Below are 27,201 nucleotides of genomic sequence, written 5' to 3'. Positions count from 1 at the left end.
AGCTTTAAGTCTTGGTTTTATTTTTGTGTGTGTATGTTTTTCCCTATGGCTGATACTATGCTGTGGTTTACATTTTATGTGTGTTATTGTGTGAATAAAAGTGGTAAGAGTGAGCATCTTTGTTTTGGTCCTGATTCCAGATGAAAACTTTTCAAACTTTCATCATTGAGTATAATGTTAGGTATAGGCTTGTCATATATGCCCTTTATTATGTGACAGCATATTCTTTCTATACCCAATTGGTTGAGAGTGTTTTTTAACCATAAACACATGTTGTATTTTATCAACTGATTTTTCTGTATCTCTTAAGATGTATCTTAATGTATTAGATGTATTATTTCTCTGTATTTATTGAGATGATCATATGATTTGTATCTTTTATTCTAGGAATGAAGTGTATCATATTTGTTGATTTGCATATGTTGAAGCATCCTTGCATCCCAGGGATAAATTCTACTTGATCATGGTATATGATTTCTTAATGTGTTGTTGGATTCAGTTTGCTAATATTTTGTTGAGAATACTTGCATCTATATTCATTAGGGTATTGGCCTGTAGTTTTCTTGTTATGTCTTTATCTGGCTTTGCTATCAGGATTATGCTTGTCTCATAAAATGAGTTTGGGGATATTTCCTCCTCTTCAATTTTTTGGAAGAGTTTGAGAAGCTTTGGCATTAATTCTTGTGTAAATGTTTTGTAGAATTCGCTGGGGAAACAATTTGGTCTGGGATTTTCTTTTTTGGGGATAGTTTTGATTACTAGTTCAATCTTCTTATTGTATTGGTCTGTTCAGATTTTCTATTTCTTCATTATTAAGTCTTGGTGAGTTGTGTGTTTCTAGGAATTTATCAATTTCTTCTAGGTTATCCAATTTGTTGATGTACATTTGTTCTAGTAGCCTCTTATGATCATTTATATCTCTGTGGTATCAGTTGCAATGTCTACTCTTTCTAATTTTATGAGTCTTCTCTTTTTTTCTCTTAGTCTAGCTAAAGATTTGTCAGTTGTTTATTTTTTCAAAAAAAAAAACCAGTTGTAGTTTCATTGATCTTTTCTACTGTTTTTCTATTCTCTAGTTCATTTATTTCTGTTCTTTGTTTTATTTCCCTCTGCTAACTTTGGGCTTGGTTTGTTCTTCATTTTTTGGTTCATTGAAGTGTAAATTTAGGTTATTTACTTGAAACCTTTTATTTTTCTTAATGTAGGCATTTATCATTATAAACTTCCATTTGGGGACTACTTTTACTGCATCCCACAAATTTGGTATGTCATGTTTCCACTTTTATTTATTTCAAGATATTTTTAAAATTTTCCTTTTGATTTCTTCTTTGACTCATTGTCTGGTCAGAAATATGTTGTGTAATATACACATATTTGTGAACTTCCCATCCTTTTTTTGTTATTGATTTCTAGTTTCATACAATTGTGGTCAGAAAAAATACTTGGTATGATTTCAATATTCTTAAATTTGCTAAGCTTTGTTTTGTAACCTATCATGATCTATCCTGGAGAATGTTGCATGTGTTCCTGAGAAGAAGAACACATGTTCTACTCTTTCTGGATAGAATTTTCTGTATATGTTTGTTAGGCCCATTTGGTCTAAAGTGTAGCTCAACTCTAGTGTTTCCTTATTGATTTTATGCCTGGATGATATAGCTAATGTTGAAAATGGAGTATTAAAGTCACCTACTAATATTTTATTATTAGTGTTTGTTTAATATATTTAGGTGCTCCACCATTAAAAGATGTCTATAATTTATCTATCTATTTATCTATCATCTATGATTGTTATATATTCTTGATTACTTGATCCTTTTATTATTGTGTAGTGATTTTGTCTCTTGTTGATGGTTTTTTTTTCTTAGAATCCATTTTGTTTGATATAAGTATAGCTGCCCCTGCTGTCTTTTGGTTTCCACTTGCATGTTTCCATCCCTTCACTTTGAGCCTATGTGTATCTTTAAAGCTGAAGTGAGTCTGTTATAGGTAGCATGTAGTTGGGTCTTATTTTTTTCATTCAGCCAGCCACTCTATGCCTTTTTATTGAAGGATTTAATCTCTTTGCATTTCACATGTTTATTGATAGGTAAGGATTTATTAATGCCATCTTATTGTTTCTGGCTGTTTTGTAGGTCCCCCATTCCTTTCTTCTTCTTTTGCTACTTTCCATTGTGAATTGACGATTTTCATAGTGGTATGCTTTGATTCCCTTCTCTTTATTGAATCTGCTGTAGGTTTGGTGGTTACCTTAAGGCTTACATAAAGAAATTTATAGATATGATGGTCTATTTTATGTTAACAACAACTTAATTTTGATCGCATACAAAAACTCTACCCTTTTACTCACCCCCTTTTATGCTTCTGGTGTTACAACTTGTCTTTTTATATTGTTTACTTATTAAAAATTATTGTCTTTTAACCTTTATATTAGAATTGTTAACAGACTACCATAATACAGTATTAGAGTATTCTGTATTTGACTGTATACTTACATTGTTGCATATTTTCATGTTACTAATTAGTGTCAGTGTGTTACATATTTTAATGTTACTAATTAGTGTCCTTTAATTTCAGCTTGAAGAATTTATTTCAGTATTTCTTGTTAAGGCAGGTCTAGTGGTGATAAACTCCCTCAGCTTTTGTTTGCCTGGGAAAGTCGTTATCTCACTTTCATTTCTGAATGATAGTTTGCTGGTTAGAATATTCTTAGTTGGTAGTTTTTTGTTTTTGTTTTTGTTTTTTTTCCCCCGGAACTTTGAATACATCATCCCACTCTCTTGGCCTGTAAGGTTTCTGCTGAGAAATCACAAATAGCCTTCATGGGGTTCCCTCGTAAGTTAGAAGTTTCTTTTCTCTTGCTGCTGTTTCATCTGTGAAAATTTTATTCTAATGTGTGTTAGAAATTATCTCTTTGAGTTTGAGTTTCTTTGGTGACCTATGAGCTTCATGAACTTGGCTATTCAAATCTCTACCTAGATTTGGGAAGTTCTAAGCCATTATTTCTTTAAATAAGTCTTCTGCCTCATTCTTCCTCTTTTTTTCCTGAAACTCCAACAACTTGAAATTATTTCTTTCGATGGTATTCCATAGATCACATAAGCTTTCTTCACTCTTTTTAAATTCTTCTTTCTTAGTTCTCCTCTGACTGGAAAATTTCAAAGTTCTTGTCTTCTAACTTATAGATTCTTTCTGTTGTTGATACTCTCTATTACACTTTTCATTTTATTTACTGTATTCACTTTCATAATTTCTGTTTGGTTCTTTTAATAATTTCTGTCTCTTTTTGGGGTGACTTGGTGGCTCAGTCAGTTAAGCATCTGACTTTGGCTCAGGTCATGATCTCAGGGTTTGTGAGTTTGAGCCCCATGTCAGACTCTGTGCTGACAGCTTGGAGCCTGGAGCCTGCTTCAGATTCTGTGTCTCCCTCTCTCTCTGTCCCTCCCCAGCTTGCACTCTGTCTGTCTCTCTTTCAAAAATAAACATGAAAAAAATAATTTCCCTCTCTTTTTTTAAACTTCCCATTTTGTTCATGTATTGTTTTCCTGATTCATCTGAATTGTTTTTCTGTGTTTTCTTATAACTCATTGAATTTCCTTAAAACAGCTGTTGTCAATTCTTTATTGGGTTAATTGCAGATATACATATCTTTGGGATCAGTTACTGAAAGATTATTGTTGTCCTTTGGTGGTGTCATGTTTCCGTGATTTTTTATGTTCCTTGAAGTTTTGCATTGCTGTTTTCACATTTGAAATATCAATTACCTCCTCCAATCTTTACTTACTGCCGTTGGGAGATAAATACCTTCCATGATCCTTGCTAGGGAATCTAGGGCTTTCTCAGACCTTCTGTGGGTACACCTGACCCATCTTCTTGCTCTTTCTTGTGGCAGAATTCTTAAGCCTATATGCTTTCTTTCAATCTTGCAAAGCATCAGGTTGGGTGCTGACAGCCTCCCCTTTTGTTTTCCCAAAAGCGCAAGTTTGTGGTCTCTCCCTAGCCCATAAATTTGGTGTGGTTTTCTGTGCATGCTCACTAGTTGTCTGTCAAAGCTTCCTTTCACTGCTGCCATTGGCAGCATGCACAGGGACCTGGCCACAGGATGGGTGTGTGTGTAGGTGAGGCATGTAGAATGCTGAGGGTGCCTGTGAACCAGTTGGAGGCATGTGTGAGTGAGGAATCCCCAGCAACTCATATCAGGCTTCTTAATTTAGTCTCTAATGCAGTTAATAGGATTCATGTTCCTTTAATTCCCTCCAAGAGTCCTACTTGCCTCTCTCCTAGCCTTTTCTTGCCCTTATCATGTAGATCAAAATTCAGTCCTCTGAATGGGGTGAGAGAGAAATGGGCTTCTTTGTCAGCATCCTGCACAGCTGGATGCCAGCTTTGGAAGCCAGCTTTCACTTTACCCTGTGAGAGAAATCATGGGCTGAAAAGATGTCTTTTGGCTCTAAGCTGTGCTGCCTTGGGGATGGGTGATATGAATAAAGTCAAACTATTCCTCTTCCCCTCTCCAATTCATCCAAACTATTTGCTCCGATAGTATGTTGGAGATTCTCCACTGGGAACCTGAACTTCCCCAAAGGTTGTCTTGTCAATAGTGATTGTCTCAAGTGATATCTTCCAGGGGCTCCTGGACCATGGCCAAGAGGGTTTGGAGCCAGGTCAGGGGCCACTTCAGGGTACACAGCCAAGACCAAGGTCTGTACTTCCATTATCTGATACATGGCAGGGCAAGACTCCTGTGTTTCTTGGCATATGGTGCTGGATCCCACAGCTCCCAGAAGGGCACTTTTGCTTGTAGATAGACACCAAATTGTTGTTAGGAGCAGGGGAGACACGAACAAAGGATATCTTATTCAGCCATGATACTAGTGTCACTACTACATATACTCTTGAGGAAGTCCCTTCCCTTCTTTGGGCCTCTGTTTCTTCTTTTATACAATGAAAAGTTTGTAAAAGATTGAATCCAAGAACACTTCCAACTTTGTCATTGGTTTATCAGCCATTAAAACCTTGATGGGAATTGGTTTATTTGATGTTTCTAGCGATGAAAACTTCCCGAGAAAATTCATGGGACTAGGACCCCTATGTATATATAATAGTGAGGCCTCTGGTTGCAAGTGACAGAAACCAACTCAAGATAGTTTGGGTAAAAAGGGAGAATTCATCCTCAACATATAGGGAGGGAGAAGTTATGGAACCCTAGGGAAAGAATAGAGCTGGGTCTCAGGAAAGAACTGAAACTAGGAATAGGAAAACCTTCCAGGATTGTTCTCTACCCATTAGGTTTAGGTGATTGGTAAATGGGGTGGTTGGTTTATGGCCTGGGCAGACACTCCAAAAGGTGTTCTCTCCACCTACATTGTTGGGTTTTTTTAGAGGCAGTGCTTCCAGAAGTGGGGGGAATGTGGGCTTGTCCAGATGTGCCTGGTCCTGAGGGGTGATCTCATTGAAAGTCTCTAGCCCTTGGGTATGGGGCAATGTGGTTACATAAGTTCCTAGGTATCTGAGAGAAGCAGGAAGAAAAAGAGGTGTGTGTGACAAACTTTAGTTTGTGTGAAACAAAATTTGTGTGACAGCAAACCCACCTTCCTGGAGCTTTTTTGCTGGTCTGGGATTCAGTGTTGGCCACAGACTGGCTCCCAACAGACAATCCACAATAGGCTTTCTGCTCCCAGTCAATCTAAAATGGGAAAGAAGAGGCTATGAATGTCCTTGCTAATAAGGAAATCTCAGAGTGGAGTTGAGAGTTGTGGCAGGGTTTCTGGCCACACCTTAATACCTCCCACCCTCATCTACCCCATAAATATAGAAATCTAACTGGTGAAAATAAGTCTGAGGGTTTAGAGCAAAGAAGCTTTTCTGGGTAGAGTATGAGTGGCACAGGGACTGCCTAGTCCCATTCCAGAGTGTTCTCATTTCTCAGTGACCTTCCTCATCTCTGTTGCAGAGTGAAAGCGTCCCTAGGCCAACATCTCAGGGCTCCAGGCTTCCATCAGGATGGTGGGTGAAGGCCCCTACTTTATCTCAGATCTGGATCGGCGAGGCCAGCGAAGATCCTTTATAGAAAGATATGATCCCAGCCTAAAGACCATGATCCCAGTGAGACCCTATGCGAGGTAAGCCAGGAGAAGGTTTGGAGGGAGGGCAAGGGTAGTTTCTAGCCCATCAAGAGAGTAGGCACTGGTCCTGTTCCCCCATGCTGCTGCTCTATATGCTTGTCCTTTTGTTATCCATCCATGCATCCACGCATCCATGCATCCATGCATCCATCCATCCATCCATCCATCCATCCACTACTTCTTTACTCCTTTTGTCCTTTGGTGAGAGGGAGACAATAGCCAATGTTTAAGGAGAACTTTCAATGTGCTGGGACCTGTTCAAGTACTTTATAAACATGGCCTCTTTCACTCTTCACAACCACCATGGAGGTATTGTTATTTTATCTGATGGGTGAAAAAGTGAGGCACAGAGAAGTTAAGTAATTTGCAGAAAGTTCATCAGTTAGCTTTTTCTTTGTAACACACAAACTTTCTGACTGCTAACACTTAAAAGTCTAAAACAATTGCCATTTAATTAGCTTACAATTTTATGGGCGGGCCAGCAACCTAGGCTGAGCTTGGCTGGGTGATTCATCTTGTTTTGATTAAATTTACTTATAAATATCCTGAACAGCAGGGTGGCTGTGCTTCACAGGGTCAGTTGGCTGACAATGGGGCAATTGGGGCAAGTGGGTCACATGGCCTATCAACCCCCAGCAGGGTAGCCTGGGCTTGATCACTTAATAGTACAGTAGCCTGCCAAAAGGATGAGTTGAAAAGTATAGCATTTCTTGGGACTCAGGCTCAGAATTGGCATACCATTTTTTTCATAGCATTCTATTGGCCAAATTAAGTCACAAGTCAGCTCAGATTCAAGGTGTGGATAAATAGACTAAACTTACTGGTGGAAGCAGCTGCAAGTTCACATTACAAGGGGCTGTTATACAGATGGAGAGAGAATTGGGTCCATTGTGAACTGCAGGATAGTAACATATGCAGGCTGACTTTTAAGCTCACACTCATAACTATAACATTATATGATATGATATGCTATTATATTAATCATAATATTTTAAATGCTGCCTCTTCTACATAGAAAGGGCCCTGTGTCCTGTCCTCTGAACAGTAGAAGGCCAAGTGGCATCTCTATAGTGAGGTGACACGGCACTGCTCTCTCCTAGAATCTCTGGACCAAGGAATCACCTAGAGCCATCTAAAAGGAGAGGTAAATGTTGAAAGCTGAGGGAATAGGTTACCATAATTAGTCCCAGGCAGGAAAGTGCTAACTACCCACTGTTCTGGTTAAGTTTATAATTGCTTTGTGAACAGGCAATGTGGGCTGCTGCTTAAGAGAGTGATAGGACCTTGGAGTTAGCAAGCAGTGGGTTTGAATTCATGCTGTACCACTGTAAGAGTTTGGATGAGCACTTTAACTTTTTTTTAAATTTTATTTTTTAATTTGCATCCAAATTAGTTAGCATATAGTGCAACAATGATTTCAGGAGTAGATTCCCTAATGTCCCCTACCCATTTAGCCCATCCCCCCTCCCACATCCCCTCCAGCAACCCTCTGTTCTCCATATTTAAGAGTCTCTTATGTTTTGTCCCCCTCCCTGTTTTTATATTATTTTTGCTTCCCTTCCCTTATGTTCATCTATTCTGTGTCTTAAAGTCCTCATATGAGTGAAGTCTTTCTCTTGTCTGACTAATTTTGCTTAACATAATACCCTCTAGTTCTGTTTACGTAGTTGCAAATGGCAAGGTTTCATTCTTTTTGATTGCTGAGTAATGCTCCATTGTATATATGCACCACATCTTCTTTATCCATTAATCCATCGATGGACATTTGGGCTCTTTCCATACTTTGGCTATTGTTGATAGTGCTGCTATAAACATTGGGGTGCATGTGCCCCTTCGAAACAGCACACCTGTATCCCTTGGATAAATACCTAGTAGTGCAATTGCTGGGTCATAGGGTAGTTCTATTTTTAACTTTTTGAGGAACACTCCATACTGTTTTCCAGAATGGCTACACCAGCTTGCATTCCCACCAGCAATGCAAAAGAGATCCTCTTTCTCTGCATCCTCGCCAACATCTGTTGTTGCCTGAGTTGTTAATGTTAGCCATTCTGATAGGTGTAAGGTGGTATCTCATCACCCTGATGATGAGTGATGTGGAGCATTTTTTCATGTGTCGGTTGGCCATCTGGATGTCTTCTTTGGAGAAGTGTCTATTCGTGTCTTTTGCCCATTTCTTCACTGGATTATTTGTTTTTTTGGGTGTTGAGTTTGGCAAGTTCTTTATAGATTTTGGATACTAACCCTTTATCTGATATGTCATTTGCAAATATCTTCTCCCATTCTGTCAGTTGCCTTTTAGTTTTGCTGATTGTTTCCTTCCCTGTGGAAGCTTTTTATTTTGATGAGGTCCCAATAGTTCATTTTTGCTTTTGTTTCCCTTGCCTCCAGAGATGTGTTGAGTAAGAAGTTGCTGCGGCCAAGATCGAAGAGGTTTTAGCCTGCTTTCTCCTCGAGAATTTTGATGGCTTCCTGTCTTACATTGAGGTCTTTCATCCATTTGAGTTTATTTTTCTGTGTATGGTGTAAGAAAGTGGTCCAGGTTTGTTCTTCTGCATGTCGCTGTTCAGTTTTCCCAGCACCACTTGCTGAAGAGATTGTGTTTATTCCATTGGATATTTTTTGCTTTGTCAAAGATTAGTTGGCCATACGTTTGTGGGTCCATTTCTGGGTTCTCTATTCTGTTCTATTGATCTGAGTGTCTGTTCTTGTGCCAGTACCATACTGTCTTGATGATTACAGCTTTGTAGTATAGCTTGAAGTCCGGGATTGTGAAGCCTCCTGCTTTGGTTTTCTTTTTCAAGATTGCTTTGGCTATTCAGGGTCTTTTCTGGTTCCATACAAATTTTAGGATTATTTGTTCCAGCTCCGTGAAGAAGGCTGGTGTTATTTTGATAGGGATTGCATTGAATATGTAGATTTCTTTGGGTAGTATCAACATTTTAACAATATTTTCTCTTCCTTTCCAGGAACATGGACTCTTTTTCCATTTTTGTGTGTCTTCTTCAATTTCTTTCATAATCTTGTATAGTTTTCGGTGTACACATTTTTCATCTCTTTGGTTAGATTTATTCCTAGGTATTTTATGGTTTTTGGTGCCATTGTAAATGGGATTGATTCCTTGATTTTTCTTTCTGTTGCTTCTTTGTTGGTGTATAGGAATGCAACTGATTTCTGTGCATTGATTTTATATCCTGCCACCTTGCTGAATTCATGAATCAGTTCTTGCAGTTTTTTGGTGGAATCTTTTGGGTTTTCTATGTAGATTATCATGTCATCTATGAAGAGTGAAAGTTTGACCCCCTCCTGGCCGATCTGGATCCCTTTTATTTCTTTGTGTTGACTGATTGCAGAGACTAAGACTTCCAATACTATGTTGAATAACAGTGGTGAGAGTGGACATCTCCGTCTTTTCCTGACCTTAAGGGGAAAGCTGTCAGTTTTTCCCCTTTGAGGATGATATTAGCGGTGGGTCTTTCATATATGGCTTTTATGATCTTGAAGTGTGTTCCTTCTATCCCTACATTCTTGAGGGTTTTTATCAAGAAAGGATGTTATATTTTGTCAAATGCTTTCTCTGCATCTATTGAGAGGATCATATGGTTCTTGTCCTTTCTTTTATTGATGTGATGAATCACATTGGTTGTTTTGTGGATATTGAACAAGCCCTGCATCCCAGGTATAAATCCCACTTGGTCGTGGTGAATAATTTTTTTAATGTAATGTTGGATCTGGTTGGCTAATATCTTGTTGAGGATTTTTGCATCCATGTTCATCAGGGAAATTGGTCTATAGTTCTCCCTTTTAGTGGGGTCTCTGTCTGGTTTTGGAATCAAGGTAATGCTAGCTTCATAGAAAGTTTGGAAGTTTCCTTCCATTTCTATTTTATTTTTATTTATTTTTTTTTTTAATTTTTTTTTTTTAACGTTTATTTATTTTTGAGACAGAGAGAGACAGAGCATGAACGGGGGAGGGTCAGAGAGAGAGGGAGACACAGAATCGGAAACAGGCTCCAGGCTCCGAGCCATCAGCCCAGAGCCCGACGCGGGGCTCGAACTCACGGACCGCGAGATCGTGACCTGGCTGAAGTCGGACGCTTAACCGACTGCGCCACCCAGGCGCCCCCCCATTTCTATTTTAGGAACAGCTTCAAGAGAATAGGCATTAACTCTTCCTTAAATGTTTGGTAGAATTCCCCTGGAAAGCCATCTGGCCCTGAACTTGTTTTGGGGGAGATTTTTTTTTTAATAATTTTTTTTTCAACGTTTATTTATTTTTGGGACAGAGAGAGACAGAGTATGAACGGGGGAGGGGCAGAGAGAGAGGGAGACACAGAATCGGAAACAGGCTCCAGGCTCTGAGCCATCAGCCCAGAGCCTGACGTGGGGCTCGAACTCACGGACCGCGAGATCATGACCTGGCTGAAGTCGGACGCTTAACCGACTGCGCCACCCAGGCGCCCCTTGGGGGAGATTTTTTATTACTAATTCGATTTCTTTACTGGTTATGGGACTGTTCAAAATTTCTATTTCTTCCTGTTTCAGTTTTAGTAGTGTATATGTTTCTAGGAATTTGTCCATTTCTTCCAGATTGCCCATTTTATTGGTGTATAATTGTTCATAATATTCTCTTATTATTGTTTTTATTTCTGCTGTGTTGGTTGTGATCTCTCGTGTTTCATGCTTAATTTTATTTATTTGGGTCCTTTTCTTTTTCTTTTTGATCAAACTGGCTAGTAGTTTATCAATTTTGTTAATTCTTTCAAAGAACAAGCTTCTGGTTTCATTGATCTGTTTTACTGGTTTTTTTTTGTTTCGATAGCATAAATTTCTGCTCTAACCTTTATTATTTTGTGTCTTTTTCTGGTTTTGGGTTTTATTTGCTGCTGTTTCCAGCTCTTTAAGGCATAAGGTTAGGTTGTGTATCTGAGACCTTTCTTCCTTCTTTAGGAAGGCCTGGATTGCTATATACTTTCCTCTTATGACTGCCTTTGCTGCATCCCAGAGGTTTTGGCTTGTGGTGTTATCATTTTCATTGACTTCCATGTACTTTTTAATTTCCTCTTTAACTTCTTGGTTAGCCCATTCATTCTTGAGTAGGATGTTCTTTAGTCTCCAAGTATTTGTTATCTTTCTAAATTTTTTCTTGTGGTTGATTTCGTGTTTCATAGCATTGTGGTCTGAAAATATGCATGGTATGATCTCGATCTTTTTGTACTTGTTGAGGGCTGATTTATGTCCCAGTATGTGGTCTATTCTGAAGAATGTTCCATGTGCACTGGAGAAGAATGTATATTCTGCTGCTTTAGGATGAAATGTTCTGAATGTATCTGTTAAATCCATCTGGTCCAGTGTGCCACTCAAAGCCATTGTTTCCTTGTTGATTTTTTGATTAGATGATCTGTCCATTGCTGTGAGTGGGGTGTTGAAGTCCTCTACTATTATGGTGTTACTATCAATGAGTTTCTTTATGTTTGTGATTAATTGATTTATATATTTGGGTGCTTTCACATTTGGTGCATAAATATTTACAGCTGTTAGGTCTTCTTGGTGGATAGACCCCTTAATTATGATATAATGCCCTTCTTCATCTCTTGATGCAGTCTTTATTTTAATGTCTAGATTGTCTGATATAAGTATGGTTACTCTGGCTTTCTTTTGTTTACCATTAGCATGATAGATGGTTCTCCATCTCCTTACTTTCAATCTGAAGGTGTCCTTAGGTCTAAAGTGGGTCTCTTGTAAACAGCATATAGATGGATCTTGTTTTCTTATCCATTCTGTTACCCTATGCCTTTTGCTTGGAGCATTTAGTCCATTGACATTTAGAGTGAGTACTGAAAGATATGAATTTATTGCCATTATGTTTCTTGTAGAGTTGGAGTTTCTGGTGGTGTTCTCTGGTCCTTGCTAGTCTTTGTTGCTTTTGGTCTTTATTTATTTGTTGTATTTTTTTTCATCTTTTCTCCCTTCAGAGAGTCCCCCTTAAAATTTCTTGCAGTGCTGGTTAAGTGGTCACAAACTCCTTTAATTTTTGTTTGTCTGGGAAACTTTATCTCTCCTTCTATTTTGAATGACAGCCTTGCTGGATAAAGAATTCTTGGCTGCATATTTTTCTGAGTCAGCACATTGAATATATCCTGCCACTCCTTTCTGGCCTGCCAGGTTTCTGTGGGTAGGTCTGCTGCAAACCTGATCTGTGCTCTCTTGTAGGTAAAGGACTTTTTGTCCCTTGATGCTTTCATGTTTCTCTCCTTGCCTGAGTATTTTGTGAATTTGACTATGCTATGGCTTGTTGATGGTCGGCTTTTGTTGAATCTAATGGGAGTCCTCTGTGCTTCCTGGATTTTGATGTCTGTGTCTTTTCCCAGGTTAGGAAAATTTTCTGCCATGATTTGCTCACACAACCCTTCTACCCCTGCTTCTCTCTCTTCTTCTTCTGGGGCCCCTATGATTCTGATGTTCCTTTTTAATGAGTCACTGATTTCTCTAATTCTTAAATCTTGCTCTTGCCTTAATCTCTCTCTTTTTTCCTGCTTTATTATTCTCCATAAGTTTGTCTCATATATCGCTGATTCTCTGTTCTGCCTCATCCATCCTTGAGATCATGACATCCATTCGAGATTGTAGCTCAGTTATAACATTTTTAATTTCATTCTGGCTATTTTTTACTTCTTTTATCTCTGCAGAAAGGGATTCTAATCTATTTCTGACTCCAGCTAGTATTCTTATTATCATGATTCTAAATTCTGGTTCAGACATCTTGCTTGTATCTGTGTTGGTTAAGTCCCTGGGTGTCATTTCTTTGTGCTCTTTCTTTTGGGGTGAATACCTTCATTTCATCATTTCGAAGGGAGAAAAGGAATTAATGAGGTAAAAAATTAAAATTAAAAAAACATTAAAATTAAAAAAATTAAAAACAAATAAACAAATTCACACACACACACAAATCGAATAAATGATGCTAGATCCTAGGTGTGTTTTGGTCTGAGTGTTCAAAGTGGCTTGATAGATTAGAGAAAAAAGGGGAAAGAAAGAACAAAAAGGAAATCATTTCAAAATCTGAAAAAAATGAATACACGGAAGTAGACTAAAATGAAATGATGGAAGTAAAATAGAATTTGAAAAAAATCACACAAAAGTAAAAATATAGTAAAAAAGTTGAAAAGTATTTTTAATAAAAATTGAAAATAAAAATGAGTTTTTTCCTCTTTCTGTATTCAAGAAAAAGAAAAGAGACAAAAAAAAGAGAAAAAAGGAAAAAAAAAGAAAGAAAATTGAATAGATGTATCAGTGAACAAACTGAAATATGACTGAAATTACTTCATTTTCCCCTAGAAGTCAAACTATGAAGTGCTTTATAGTCCATAAACTAAGCACGTGGAGAGACTTGTGTTCCTGAAGAGCAACGTTGGCCCAGTTGGGCGGGGCTTGGTGTAACGGCTCCGTTCTCCACCAGACGGTGCTATTTAGCTTACTGGGGTGGATTGTTGTGGCGCTTGTAGGTGTGTATGCACATGCACGGGAGTGGTGAAAATGGCATCACCCAGCTACCCAGTCTCTAGTATCAGAACTCTGTTCTCCCCAATCAGCAATCATGCACCTGTCCTTTGTCTTTGGCTTCCATCCACTCCCTGCTTTTACACAGTCTGTGACCAAGCCCCAGGCAGCACCTCCCTCCTGAGTTTTGTCTCAGATGTGGCTGTTTTTCCAGATCCCTTACTTCTGAGGGACTGCAGATTTGACCCGTTCTGCCCCTCTGTGGAAGGGTCTCACCGAGCAATGGCCAGGTGCCGGCCACACCCAGGAATGTTTGAGGGACCGTGCTGCTGCTGATGCCCAGAGACTGCGGACAGATGCCAGACTGCCCCAGAAAAAGTTCGCAAGATAGTTTAGCAGCAGCGTTTCAGGGATTATGGAAAATCACAACACACATCTGGCACCAGCCTTCACCCTTAACGACCTTGTTCCAGCACCAGCAAATGTGGTTGTTCTCCCAGGTTCACTGGGACCTTGCCTTTGGGGGACCCACACAGCCTCTACCAGGTGTCCTCTCAGAAGGGGAACCAACTATCCCCATGTGGCCCTAAGACCTCTGGACTCCTGGAGATTCACCCTTCCCACCAGAGCACTGCCAGATATTGAGCTGTGGAGTTTCAGACTCTGTGCTCCCCCTGTTTATAGAGTCTTAATGGAATTTAAACCCTCTCCTTTCTCCTTTCTCCCTTTTTGGTTCAGTCCCTGCGGGTGTTTACACTTTTTCACTTTCTTTCCAGCTGCTTTGGGGGGGGGTTGCTTTTCCTGTACTCTCCCCCATCTCCATCCTCTCTCTGCATGCAAAAGTGGCTCCCTGCCCTCCACAGCTTCTCTCTCCCCTAGTTTACCTCTCTGCGTGAGTACCTACTGAATTCTGTGGTTCAGGTTGTGCAGACTGTTGTGTTAATCTTCAGATCAGTTTTCTAGGTGTGCAGGAGGTTTAGTGTTGGTTTGGCTGTATTTCATGGATGCAAGATGCACAAAAAACTTCCAGCTGTTCTGCCATCTTGTCTCCTCTCCTCCAAGCACTTTAACTTCTTTATGCCATGATGTTCTTGTCTATGAAATGGGATCATTATACTAACCATCTGCACTCCCACTTATTTGTTGTAAAATTATACAAGGTAATGCAAGACTATCATAAAAGCCATATTTTAGGAAATTTAACTACATGCTGGGTACATATTACCTTGTTAATAATATCTTAGCTTGGGTTCTCCAAAAGCAGAGCCTGAGTCAAGAATTTGGATGCAGGTAGCTCATTTAGGAGGTGATCATGGGAGCAGGAGGGAAGTGAGGCAGGGAATGACAACAGTGTCATCAATGTCACTGCTGTAGGAATGGGGACTGGATTCTACTACATCCTCCTGAGAAAGTGCACAATTTTCCACCCAAAGGATGAGGGAGTGCATTTATCCAGGGGTTCCTATACTCCATTAGTTAAGATTTGTCCCTGGGGGCATCAACCCCCTGCAATTTTGAGCTGCACTTATGCTTCTGAGAAGGCACTGAAACAGGTGGTGAAATGAGACACAGCTTGCATTTGAGATGGGACACTGTCAGCTTGAGCCTTAGCTTACATGACACTGTCCCCTATAGCTGAGATCAGGGGTACATGTGACAAGAGGCTGTGACCCAGGACATCCTGACAGCATCTGCTACAAATATAAAGCTGTTGCAGGGTCCAGAATATACTAAACATTCAGTAACCAGTAGATATTACTCTATGTCTCTGACTTTGTTCTGTCTTAGATGGCTAACTTCTCAAGGGCAAACATGAGTTTTTTCCTCCTTTATTTCCTCTTCCTCTTCTTTCTTTTCTTCTATTTTCCTCTAGTGTTTGTTCTTTCTCCTCCTTCTCTTTCTTTTTCTTTGCTCTCTTTTTCCTCCTGTTCCTTTCCATTTCTTTTTTCTCCTCCTCTCTTTCCTCTCTCCCATCCTCTTTTACCTACTAGCTAATATTTATGTATCCATAACATTTTAAATGTATTAATTCATTCCATCATCACAATAAATCCAGAATTTGCCTCCAGCATTTGTCTGTTTAGGTAGCCTCCCCCCGACATGGTGGCAGGTCCTGCTCTGCACCTTCCCCATCTTCCTGAGAGCACAAGACATGCACCTGACTTTTGATAATCAGCTTATAGGCCTTAATTTCCTCATGACAAATGGATCAGGTACCCTCTTTCTCATGGTCATGAGGCTTGAAAATTGGTAAATGTTCAACACTGGCTCACTAAAAAAATTCCCTGGGTTTGTAGCATTTATTGATTTTTATGGTGTGAATACTCCTACCATTGGCAATTTCAAGCCAATGTGATGCCGCTGAATGCAAAGTTGGGAAGGGATGTGCAGTATCACACTGTTATATGGTATTTCTACCATACAGATAAAATAGATTTACATGATCTAAACAGCATAGATACTAGTAAAATCTAGTAAAATAATTAGGAAATTATGAGTTTCAAATAGTTATTACCTTTGTCCTTAAGATAATTTATTTAAAATTATGTGATTTTTAATATTGGCTGTGTTTAGCAACTAACTTGCAAAACTCCTGGAAGTCTTACAGTCAACTCTCACAAGGTGCTATGAGCTGGTTCCAGTATAAACCACTGCTCAAAGGGATAATGGGTAGTAATCATGGATTCTAAGTGTGGCTGTGGTTATTACTATAGTTAAGAACTCAAGTCAGGGACTCAGGAAAATGGCAACTATGCCCTGGAATGCAGAGTATCTCATTTGTCTTAGGCTGGCACCCAACCCTGTGGATGATGCAGGACTGCTCTCCTTCGCTACATTTTCCTGGCTTACACCAGTGATGGTTAGGGGCTATAAGCATACACTGACTGCGGACACCCTGCCCCCGATGTCACCATATGACTCATCAGACACCAATGCTAAAAGGTACGAGGATTCACTTGGGTTACCTCAGGAGGGGAGCTCACCCTATGAAGAGCTCTTTGTGTGCACCCATTTCCTGGGTGTGGAAATGGACACCTCCAGGTCACTGGTGGCCTCCTCAGTGGCTGCTCTGTAAAGCAGGATTGGGCTGACTCAACTTATTTGGGGAGGCAAGAATTGGGGAGATTTGGTGTGTAAGAAGGATTGATTGAGAGCTACAGCCTGAAGCTCAGGACCATGCTGGCTGGGTTGTTGGTGAATTGTAGGAGCACTACATCAGGATGAGGGTGACCAGAATTTCACTTCACACTAGGCTGGCCAGACCCACCTGGGCTGCTGCTGCAGGCAGCTCTAGGCATTGCATTTTGCTTTAAAAATCATTTTTGGGATTTTGGGGCACTTGCGTGGCTCAGTCAGTTGAGCGTCCAACTTCAGCTCAGGTCATGATCTCACAGTTTGTGAGTTCAAGCCCTACATCAGGCTCTGTGCTGACATTGTAGCCTGGAGCCTGCTTTGGATTCTGTCTCCTTCACTCTTTGCTCCTCCCCTGCTCATGCTCTGTCTCTCTCTATCTCAAAAATAAATAAACATTAAAAAATCATTGTTGAGCTTTTATGTTGCAAAATATGTTTAGGTTGAACCAAATGAAGCCACCAATATTTGACAGTTTTGACTTGCAAAAAATGTAACTTTCATTGATTCTACCTAATTAATATTCATTCTAAAAATGTTAAAGCAACAAACATTTAAGAAGTGGGAGTATCCCCACCATCCTCCAACTCTGCTCCCCAGAGGTCAGCATTGTTAAATGTTGGTTTCGATGCATCCAAAATTTTTTCTACTCTGATTAAGCACACTCTGTGCGCTGATCTGCTGATAAGTACCTCTTCTTATTCCCCCTACTTACATGTCATGGGTTTTTTCTTTAAACACAGTGAAGCACACTATATAATATTTAACAGTTTTGCTGTTTTTAGTAAGCATTTACAAACACTTTTCTATGTCAGCATAAGTATAAAGACATTAATTCTTTCTACCATCTGCATTGACCTTTAATGTTGCTATGAATCATAATGTCTTAATGGAAAAATTCTCAAAGCCTTCTTCTGCACTTGTTTCTTCTGGGAGTCTTCTCATCTTTGGCCACATGGGGTAAAGTGCAAGGCATTGCCTGAAGTGTGTGCTCAAAGGGATAGGAGCTTTAATCATGGTCTTGCAATTGTTTCTACAATTGTGCTTTCCCTCATCTGTGTGCTGTATACATTTAATTCAATGGAAGTTTCCCAAAATCTACACTCCAGAGCAAGTTGCTAGTGAGCTCAGAGAGAAGGGGCTGGACTGGCCCAGTGCCTGTGTAGTATTGGATTTTCCTTCTATTTCTCTGGCCAGTACTTCCTGTCTGTTTTTAATGTTTCCTTCCATCTACTCAGCATCAATTTGGATCCTCTTCTCTTCCATTCTATGCCTGTTCCTAGGTGAACTTACCCACTTCAAAGACAACACCATATGCAACCTTAACAACAGGCTACTTCAATCCATGCATCTCTTCCAGACTCTGAATTCATATGCCCTGCATCCAATTGGACAGCTGCACTTGGATGACTCACAAGCATCTTATATCTAAAGCTGTGTTCTTTTTTAAAATTTATTTTTATTTTTTTTAATTTTGTTTTTTAATTTACATCCAAATTCGTTAGCATATAGTGCAACAATGATTTCAGGAGTAGATTTCTTAATGCTCTTACCCATTTAGCCCATCGCCCCTCCCATCTCCCCCCCCCAATAACCCTCAGCTTGTTCTCCATATTTAAGGGTCTCTTATGTTTTGTCCCCCTCCCTGTTTTTATATTATTTTTGCTTCCCTTCCCTTATGTTCATCTGTTCTGTGTCTTAAAGTCCTCATATGAGTGAAGTCTTTCTCTTGTCTGACTAATTTTGCTTAGCATAATACCCTCTAGTTCTGTTTACGTAGTTGCAAATGGCAAGGTTTCATTCTTTTTGATTGCTGAGTAATGCTCCATTGTATATATGCACCACATCTTCTTTATCCATTAATCCATCGATGGACATTTGGGCTCTTTCCATACTTTGGCTATTGTTGATAGTGCTGCTATAAACATTGGGGTGCATGTGCCCCTTCGAAACAGCACACCTGTATCCCTTGGATAAATACCTAGTAGTGCAATTGCTGGGTCATAGGGTAGTTCTATTTTTAACTTTTTGAGGAACACTCCATACTGTTTTCCAGAATGGCTACACCAGCTTGCATTCCCACCAGCAATGCAAAAGAGATCCTCTTTCTCTGCATCCTCGCCAACATCTGTTGTTGCCTGAGTTGTTAATGTTAGCCATTCTGATAGGTGTAAGGTGGTATCTCATCACCCTGATGATGAGTGATGTGGAGCATTTTTTCATGTGTCGGTTGGCCATCTGGATGTCTTCTTTGGAGAAGTGTCTATTCGTGTCTTTTGCCCATTTCTTCACTGGATTATTTGTTTTTTTGGGTGTTGAGTTTGGCAAGTTCTTTATAGATTTTGGATACTAACCCTTTATCTGATATGTCATTTGCAAATATCTTCTCCCATTCTGTCAGTTGCCTTTTAGTTTTGCTGATTGTTTCCTTCCCTGTGGAAGCTTTTTATTTTGATGAGGTCCCAATAGTTCATTTTTGCTTTTGTTTCCCTTGCCTCCAGAGATGTGTTGAGTAAGAAGTTGCTGCGGCCAAGATCGAAGAGGTTTTAGCCTGCTTTCTCCTCGAGAATTTTGATGGCTTCCTGTCTTACATTGAGGTCTTTCATCCATTTGAGTTTATTTTTCTGTGTATGGTGTAAGAAAGTGGTCCAGGTTTGTTCTTCTGCATGTCGCTGTTCAGTTTTCCCAGCACCACTTGCTGAAGAGATTGTGTTTATTCCATTGGATATTTTTTGCTTTGTCAAAGATTAGTTGGCCATACGTTTGTGGGTCCATTTCTGGGTTCTCTATTCTGTTCTATTGATCTGAGTGTCTGTTCTTGTGCCAGTACCATACTGTCTTGATGATTACAGTCTAAAGCTGTGTTCTTGATCCAGGGCCCCAACCTGATGATGCTCTTCTCTTCTTCCTCTTTTCCTCTTCTCAACAAACTCCATTCACACAGTTGATCAAGTCAGAAAGTTGGGATCCTTAATCCTCCTTCCCTTTTCTTCCACATCTAGTTCATCAGTGCATTATGTTGTCTCTGTTCATCTTTCCCAAAATCCACTTTTCTTAAATCCAGGCCACTTCTCCCGGGATGTCACAGTCTCCTGCTGTGGTCCTCTGCTTTATCCTTTGTTCCTCCCTATAATCCACTAGTCTCACAGCTACCAGAATGATCTTTTAGATGTGTAAAATATCTTATCACTAGGGCTTAAAAACCTGCAAAGCCTTCCTTTTCTCTTGAAAAGAAACCTAAACTCCTTTCTCAGAACTACCGGTCCCACGGGGTTTGGTTCTGCCTCGCCTCCCAGTATCATGTCAGTCCTTCTCCTTCAGCACACTCCTGTCTCATTGCCCTTCTTTCAGATCTCTGAGATGGACAAACTCCTCCCTGTCCTAGGGAAGATTATTCTTGTCCTTCCTCTGTGCTTCTTTCTTTCTTTCTTTCTTTCTTTCTTTCTTTCTTTCTTTCTTTCTTTCTTCTTTCTTTTATCAGAACTGGTGTTGTGCCAGAGATGGGCACTAGGAGCAGGAAATGAAGGCCTGGAAAATGCCCAAGTGTTAGATACCAGCCTGTGCTTGTGCCAAGGCTTTGCCACCTGCCCCTCCTGTATCCCATATGCCCTGGAAAAGAAGAAAGGAGAGTCACTGTTGCTTGTGTGGAGCCACCACTGCCAGGGATGAGGGTTGTGCTGAGCACCTTTGCGAGGTTTGTCCATCGAAGTAGCTTCAAACAACAAGTGGAAATGTAAGTCCCTTTCCTTCTTCCTGTTCTTTCATCACAGATTTCGAATCCTTTGGGATGAAGAGGTGGAAAGGGTGGGTCCTGAGAAAGCCTCCCTGGGCCGAGTGGTCTGGAAATTCCAAAGGACGCGTGTTTTGATGGATATTGTGGCCAACATCCTGTGCATTATCATGGCAGCCATAGGGCCGGTGAGTGAGGGTGGCCCTTCTTCTGCCTTGTCAAACAGGTCCCCAGACTGACAAAGAATGTCATTAGCTACTTTCTCTACGAGCTGGTGGGTTTAGTACATTGTCATTATCTTTGAGCTCCTTGGGGGAAAATTTTCATAAAGCTAATCCTTGTCAAGCACAGCAGCAACCACTGAAATTAATTAAAAAGTTTGCCTCATAAAATCAGTTTGCTGACATTATCTGAGGCTTCCTATACCAACCTCAACCTCCAGCGGCCCTCTCCTCTCTCCATTGTGCTATTTTACAGACGGTTCTCATTCACCAAATCCTCCAACAGACTGAGAGCATTTCTAGGAATGTCTGGGTTGGCATTGGCCTGTGCATAGCCCTTTTTGCTACTGAGTTTACCAAAGTGCTCTTTTGGGCCCTTGCCTGGGCCATAAATTACCGCACAGCAATCCGGTTGAAGGTGGCCATCTCCACCCTGGTTTTTGAAAACCTGGTGTCCTTCAAGACGCTGGCACACATCTCTGTTGGAGAGGTAAGCTGGTCCTGAGTTTAATTTTAGAAAACGAAATCCTAAATCCTGACTCTGAATGAGATGTACTTCCTGGATAATGCATATGACTTCCTTCTATTTTTCCAATGTCCTGCCCATTATATCCCATATCCCTGCTAAGTGAAGTGAGGAAGACTCAAAACATGAGAGGAATTCAATGAAGGGAGGGCTCCATTCAAGCTGGAGAATTTGGAAATTCTTCCCTGTTCGAGTTGAGGTAGGGTTTTGGGATGACCTTATCCAATCCCTTTGATTGTTAGTGAGGACACTGAGGCAGTAAGGAACACATCACAGGCATTTAAAGAAAATGAATGAACAATGGATCCAATAATTCTGATTGTATAGTATTTAGGGTGCCAAAGTCATAATAAAGACTACACTTACTGGACTTCAGAACTTATATATTCTCAAGCCCTTGAATCTTAGTGTTAAGATTCTTAGCATTTACACAATAAAATTTTCTTAGTCAAGGGAATCCCAGGTGGCATGAGGTAAGGGACTTGCTTCTTTCTTACAGTTGCTCTTTCAGTATGTCTAAAGCATCTTATGATGAACTCAGCTGCATAGAACAAGAAAATCCAAAATAGCAGTAGATTAAGCAAGATGAATTTATTTCACTCTCAAAAGGAGTCTGGACCAGACCAATTCAGGGCTGGTATGGGGACTTCTGTATCTTCTTATCTTTCTTTGTCACTATCCTAGCACATGGCTCTCATAATGGTTCAGGATGGATTTTGGAGGTCCAGTCATCCCAACCATGTTTCAGATAGCTGGTAAGAGGAGGGAGAGAAGAGCAAAGATATATGTCTTCTAAGTTGAATTGCTTCCCTTTAAGAATTAATTCCCAAACTCCCGTTTGACATGTGTTACACAGTCACATGGCCACATTCTTTCCACAAAGGAGGCTGAAAAATGTAGTCTTTTAGCTGGGCATGCTACTGCTCTGAATAAAGCAGGAAGAAGGAGAGATAGATAAAGGTTAGGCAGCTAGCCATTTCTCCAGTATGTTTTCAGAGGGCAATATTACTCTTCACTGGGACTCTCTGTCCTAAAGATCAACCTCTCCAAGATCAGATCAGAATGGAACCACAAAACTTATCATGTTGGTCCCCTGGCAACACCCTTCTCCATTTAAGGCAGTTTTTCTTCTCTACTCAGACCCCTCAACCATTCTGAAAGCCTTCAGTTGAGGAAATGTTTGGGTGACACTTCCAAAGCTGAACCTTTGTGCTTTCTTTCCAGGTGCTCAATATACTATCAAGTGATAGTTATTCCTTGTTTGAAGCTGCCTTCTTTTGTCCCTTGCCAGCCACCATCCCGATCCTAATGGCTGTTTGTGCAGTGTATGCCTTTTTCATTCTGGGGCCCACAGCTCTCATTGGGATATCTGTGTACGTCATATTCATCCCCATCCAGGTAATGGCAGGTCTTTGTAACTATAAACTGTTGTATGCTTGTATTGTGCACACATGTTCTCACTCAATTGGATAGAAGACTTTATATCCAGGGTGTGGACCTGAAGCCTGTGTCCCCATTTTGTGCCTACAGATGTGCTTTCTTTTGTTGGCATATTGTATTTTTTTTAAGAACTTGAATTTGAATGTGCTGGGGGAGGGAGGTATGGCTTTCAGTTTGTCATAGTCTCCAGCACTCTCTTTGCATACTAGCAATTCCTGTGTTTATATCACTTGCCTGATCCCCAGTGGTGTCCCCTGGTCCACATCAGCTACCACAACTCAGGGCAAGGATGACTGAGAATCTCAGTCCAGTTTCCCTTAGAACTTTCCCTGGCACTTATACTCCAATCTCTGGATTTTTAGGCCAACTGCAACTCAGCAATTCTCTCTGAACACTTTGTACCTTGATTTCAGATGTTTATGGCTAAGCTCAATTCAGCTTTTCGAAGATCAGCAATTTCAGTGACAGACAAGCGAGTTCAGACAATGAATGAGTTTCTGACTTGCATCAAGCTGATTAAAATGTATGCCTGGGAGAAATCGTTTACCAATACCATTCAAGGTAGGATGCGCAAGTCTTGAAGAACCACTTACCCTGTAGAATGTACTCTTCTAAGGGGTTCTTAAGATTCTGGGGGCCAGGAATTCCAGAAGAGGGGATGTGGGGCCCCTCTAAGCTGCTTTTCAGGCTTTTTAAGGGATTACAAAGATTTTAATATACCCAGACATCTGTTCTGGTGAGCCCAAGGACGTAGCAGGTGAATGACATATGGTTTAGCCTTTAAAAAGACATGTGGATGCTGATACTGACCAGTTACCTTTTACAAAAATAATACACTAAAACATTATGAAGAGAGGAAGAGCTACCTCAAGCTATTTCCTCAACTTAGAAGATGTCTACACACACACACACATATACTCACACTTACATATATAGCTCCTTGCCTGCAGCAACTTCATCATGATTGAATGACCCCCTGACTCGATATTCTTTCCACAGATAAGAGGATACATATATAGCTTTTTAAAAAAAGATGATATTAAAACCATTTCAATCAAATATAAATGCAAATCTAATTGCAGGAACATTTACATAATTGCTGACATAGACTCAGGTGGTTGGCCGGTTAATGATCTGAACCACTGTTACAATTGACTCTCTGGATCTACAATTACACTTTTAGACCAGCATGTAATTGGGCCTGAAGCTGTATATCCGTGTTTTAAGGAGTGGCTTTAGAAAACTTGCTTCTGAGCTTGCCAAAGGAAGTGTCGCAGGTTGGGATGCTGGCAGCCCTATGCGAACTTCCTTGAAGACCCAGACACACTTCCTTACACATTAAACTCACTTTAGTACAATGATTTGATTCCATTTGATTCCATTTGACTTCGTTCAATTTAATTTGACTCAATTTAACCTGAGTCAGTTTAATTCAATAAATATTCACGAACTTCCTACTATGTACAAGGTCATGGGAGATGCACAAAAGGATTAGAAAGAGTCCCTGCTTTTAAGATGATGGGAGTTTGAGCTAACTAAGCTCAATAATAGCTATAAGTTTGTTGGCTCTACCTTTAGAATATATCTGGAATCTGTCTGCTTCTCTTCATTCCACTGTCACTCTAGTGCAAACCAATATTCTCTCCCTTCTGGACTATGGAAAGAAGTTTTAGATGCAACACTTTCTTTTCTCCTTCCCCCTGAAATCCATTATGTTCTCAGAAGCCGGTGTGACCTTTTAAAAATGTCAATCAGATCCTGCCCTTCCCTGCTAAAAATATTTAGTGGCTTCTTATTACACTTAGATTATTCCAATTTAGGACTTTTGATTTAAATCAAATTCCTTTAAATGGCCTATTAGATCCAATGTGATCTGGCCCCTGATGACCTCTATGAGTTCATCACATCTTATCCTAACCCTTGATAACTCGTGTGAACCCTGTGAACCTCCTGTCTATCTTCATTCATGCCTCATGATCTTTGCAGTTACCGTTTCCTCTGCCTGAAATGCTCTCGTGATGGATGTCCATGTTGACTTTGTGCCTTCTCTCGATGTCACTGATCAAAGATGCCTTCTTGACCACAGTCCTAAGCAAGTTCATTCCCTACCAGTTCCTTTAATTCACTTTACCCTGTTCATTTATTTCATATCACCCAACAAATTTGTAATGATAGAATTTTTTTATTTCTTTATTGTCTGTCTCCCTACTGAAAGAGAGCTAAAACCCTGTTTACTCCTATACTTTCCAACACCAAGCACAGCACCTGTCCTACAGTAGACATCAGGTTAAAATTTGTTGAATTAGTGAACATGGATTAACTATAGGTTAAAATCGGGAAAAGGCCATAAGAGAAATGGAGAGAAGCTCCAGGGGGTGAAGGGGTGAGCATATCAGGTTGGAGAGATCAGGAAAAGTGTCATGGTGGAAGTGGCATTTTTTAGAAAGGCCTTGAAGAATAGCAAGGATTCAGACACAAACAGAGCTGGGGAAGACCCCCAGTAGGAGCAAAGGCCTAGAGAAGGATATGCAAGGGTGTGCTTGGGGAAAAGGAGGTGTCTGCGTATTCTAGAGGCAAAGGGCATATGGACACCAGAGTTTTGGATTGCAGTAGAACTGGTTTCCAACTCTGCCTTGACTACTTAAAAGGCAAGTTATTTAACCTGCTATGACTTTCCTGTCCTGCCAGAGAGCATAATAATAGCCTCTTTTTTCACATGGTGATGAGCATGATCAATGAGAACACTGTGCAATGTTCAGAAGAGCACTCAGTAAGAATGGCAATGGTGCCATGTTGCTAGTGTGAAAGGGTTTTTGCAGAAGAGTCTGGAATTAGAGTAAAGAACTTTAAACACCAGGAGAAGGAGGCTTGAATTTAATTTGTGAGCAGTGCAGAGGCATGGACCCCAACTGGATTTATGAAAGGGAGAAATGCTCTTGGGCTTTTGTAGATGTTCCTGGGATACAGGACAGGAGCCCCAATCTGGCAGCCTTCAGGCTGGCACATGTGCTTTGTATTTAAAACTTCTTTCAATTAGTTCCCAACGTGTCCCACAAAACGTGGAAACGTGTCCCACAAAATTCCAGATCCCAGACTTTAGAACAGTTGAAGATCTGATGACCCTGGATGCTCTGCACTGAGAGGTGGCTGCCCCTTTCACTGAGGCATGTGGTCCCCATTTTTCCACATTCCACACCCTCCTTCTGGTCTTACTCTCTGTCCACTCCCTTCATTTACATTACTTGCTTGGCATCTGTAGGCACCCAAGTGTATGAATCCTGACACAGATTCAGGATTGCAAGAGACCTCAGACACCATCCAATATGGCAGCTGACAGACACTAAGCTTCCAGTTTGTTCCCAGAGCTTTCTGTGCTTACTCTAATTTAAACTTCACTACCAGAGTCCTTAATACTCACTTGCAGGAGGATCAGGCAAAGGTAAATACATTTCTTCTCCTTCTTTTTTAATGTTTATTTATTTATTTGAGAGAGAGAGAGAGAGAAGAGAGAAGGAGAAGAGAAAGAGATAGCACTAGTGGGGAGGGGCAAAGAGAGAAGGAGAGAGAGAATCCCAAGTAGGCTCCACACTGTCAGCAGAGTTTGACATAGGACTCAAGCCCACAAACTGTGAGATCATGTTTTGAGCCCAAATCAAGAGTCGGATGCTTAACTGACTGAACCACCCAGGTGCCCCAAGGATAGATGCATTTCTTAGTGCTGCAAAATAAGTCCATCATGGACCATTTTCTATTTACAGATATAAGGAAGAGGGAAAGGAAATTACTGGAAAAATCTGGATTTGTTCAAAGTGGAAACTCAGCCCTGGCCTCCATTGCATCTACCATAGCCATTGTATTGACATTCACCTGCCACATCCTCTTGAGACGCAGGCTCACCGCCCCGGTGGTAAGAACCATCTCTAGAGCTGGCCTCCTTCACATTCCAACACTGGACAGTGCCAGCTGGGAAGCTCCTCCTCACCTTTGCCCAGCACTGGCATCAGAGTACTCAATCACAGAAGGGCCAGAATTCTACCATGACTTTTAAAAACAAGTGCTTGGACTGACAAGGAGCCCAGGAGAGCCTAACGGTAACTCTCATCCAGTCTGAGTGCAGAGGCAGTAGTTAATATTGGAACACAGTTTTACATTTGGAAAACAAAACTGAAATCAAATGATCACTGGGCTATTTTATTCATAATTATTCATACATATTACAATAAGGAAACTTTGTGGGAGTTTTCTGGGTGGGAGCAGTCATAGGTACTGGGAGACATAGTGTGGTGTTAGGGTCAGAATCCTCCTTGTTTAAATCCCAACTCTGTTACTATGACAGAGGGCAATTCATTCAACCTCTCTCACTTGGTTTTATTATCTGTAAATGGGGTTATAATAGTCCCTGTGGTTGTGAGGACTGAAGGAGCTCTTTTATGTAAGGCACGTGGAACAGCGCCTGGTACATTGTAAATGCCATGTAAGTGTTTGTTGTTCTTATTAGCCTGATGCTCACCCAGCCCAGGATAATTTGGGCTGA

The 27,201-nt window shown here is 40.5% G+C and overlaps 1 protein-coding gene across 5 annotated transcripts in view; it reads left to right on the top strand.

The window, feature by feature from the left end:
- ABCC12 (ATP binding cassette subfamily C member 12) overlaps nt 1-27,201 on the top strand; it is an 89,602-nt gene that overhangs the window by 6,069 nt on the left and 56,332 nt on the right. For 3 of the 5 annotated variants that reach the window (XM_045442652.1, XM_045442651.1, XM_045442655.1), the window contains exons 2-8: nt 5,951-6,119; nt 16,406-16,561; nt 20,521-20,668; nt 20,958-21,191; nt 22,452-22,625; nt 23,081-23,228; nt 26,426-26,574. In XM_045442652.1, coding sequence (XP_045298608.1) covers nt 6,001-6,119; nt 16,406-16,561; nt 20,521-20,668; nt 20,958-21,191; nt 22,452-22,625; nt 23,081-23,228; nt 26,426-26,574 — 1,128 coding nt within the window. In that variant the 5' untranslated portion in view covers nt 5,951-6,000. The remainder of the gene's footprint in view (nt 1-5,950; nt 6,120-16,405; nt 16,562-20,520; nt 20,669-20,957; nt 21,192-22,451; nt 22,626-23,080; nt 23,229-26,425; nt 26,575-27,201) is intronic. The other 2 variants (XM_045442653.1, XM_045442654.1) reach the window with 2 other exon arrangements.

The sequence above is a fragment of the Leopardus geoffroyi genome, chromosome E2 (assembly GCF_018350155.1).
Source record: "Leopardus geoffroyi isolate Oge1 chromosome E2, O.geoffroyi_Oge1_pat1.0, whole genome shotgun sequence".
Taxonomy (NCBI): Eukaryota; Metazoa; Chordata; class Mammalia; order Carnivora; family Felidae; genus Leopardus; species Leopardus geoffroyi.
Note: the sequence above shows the minus strand (reverse complement) of the source record. Positions and strands in the feature narration are given on the sequence as shown.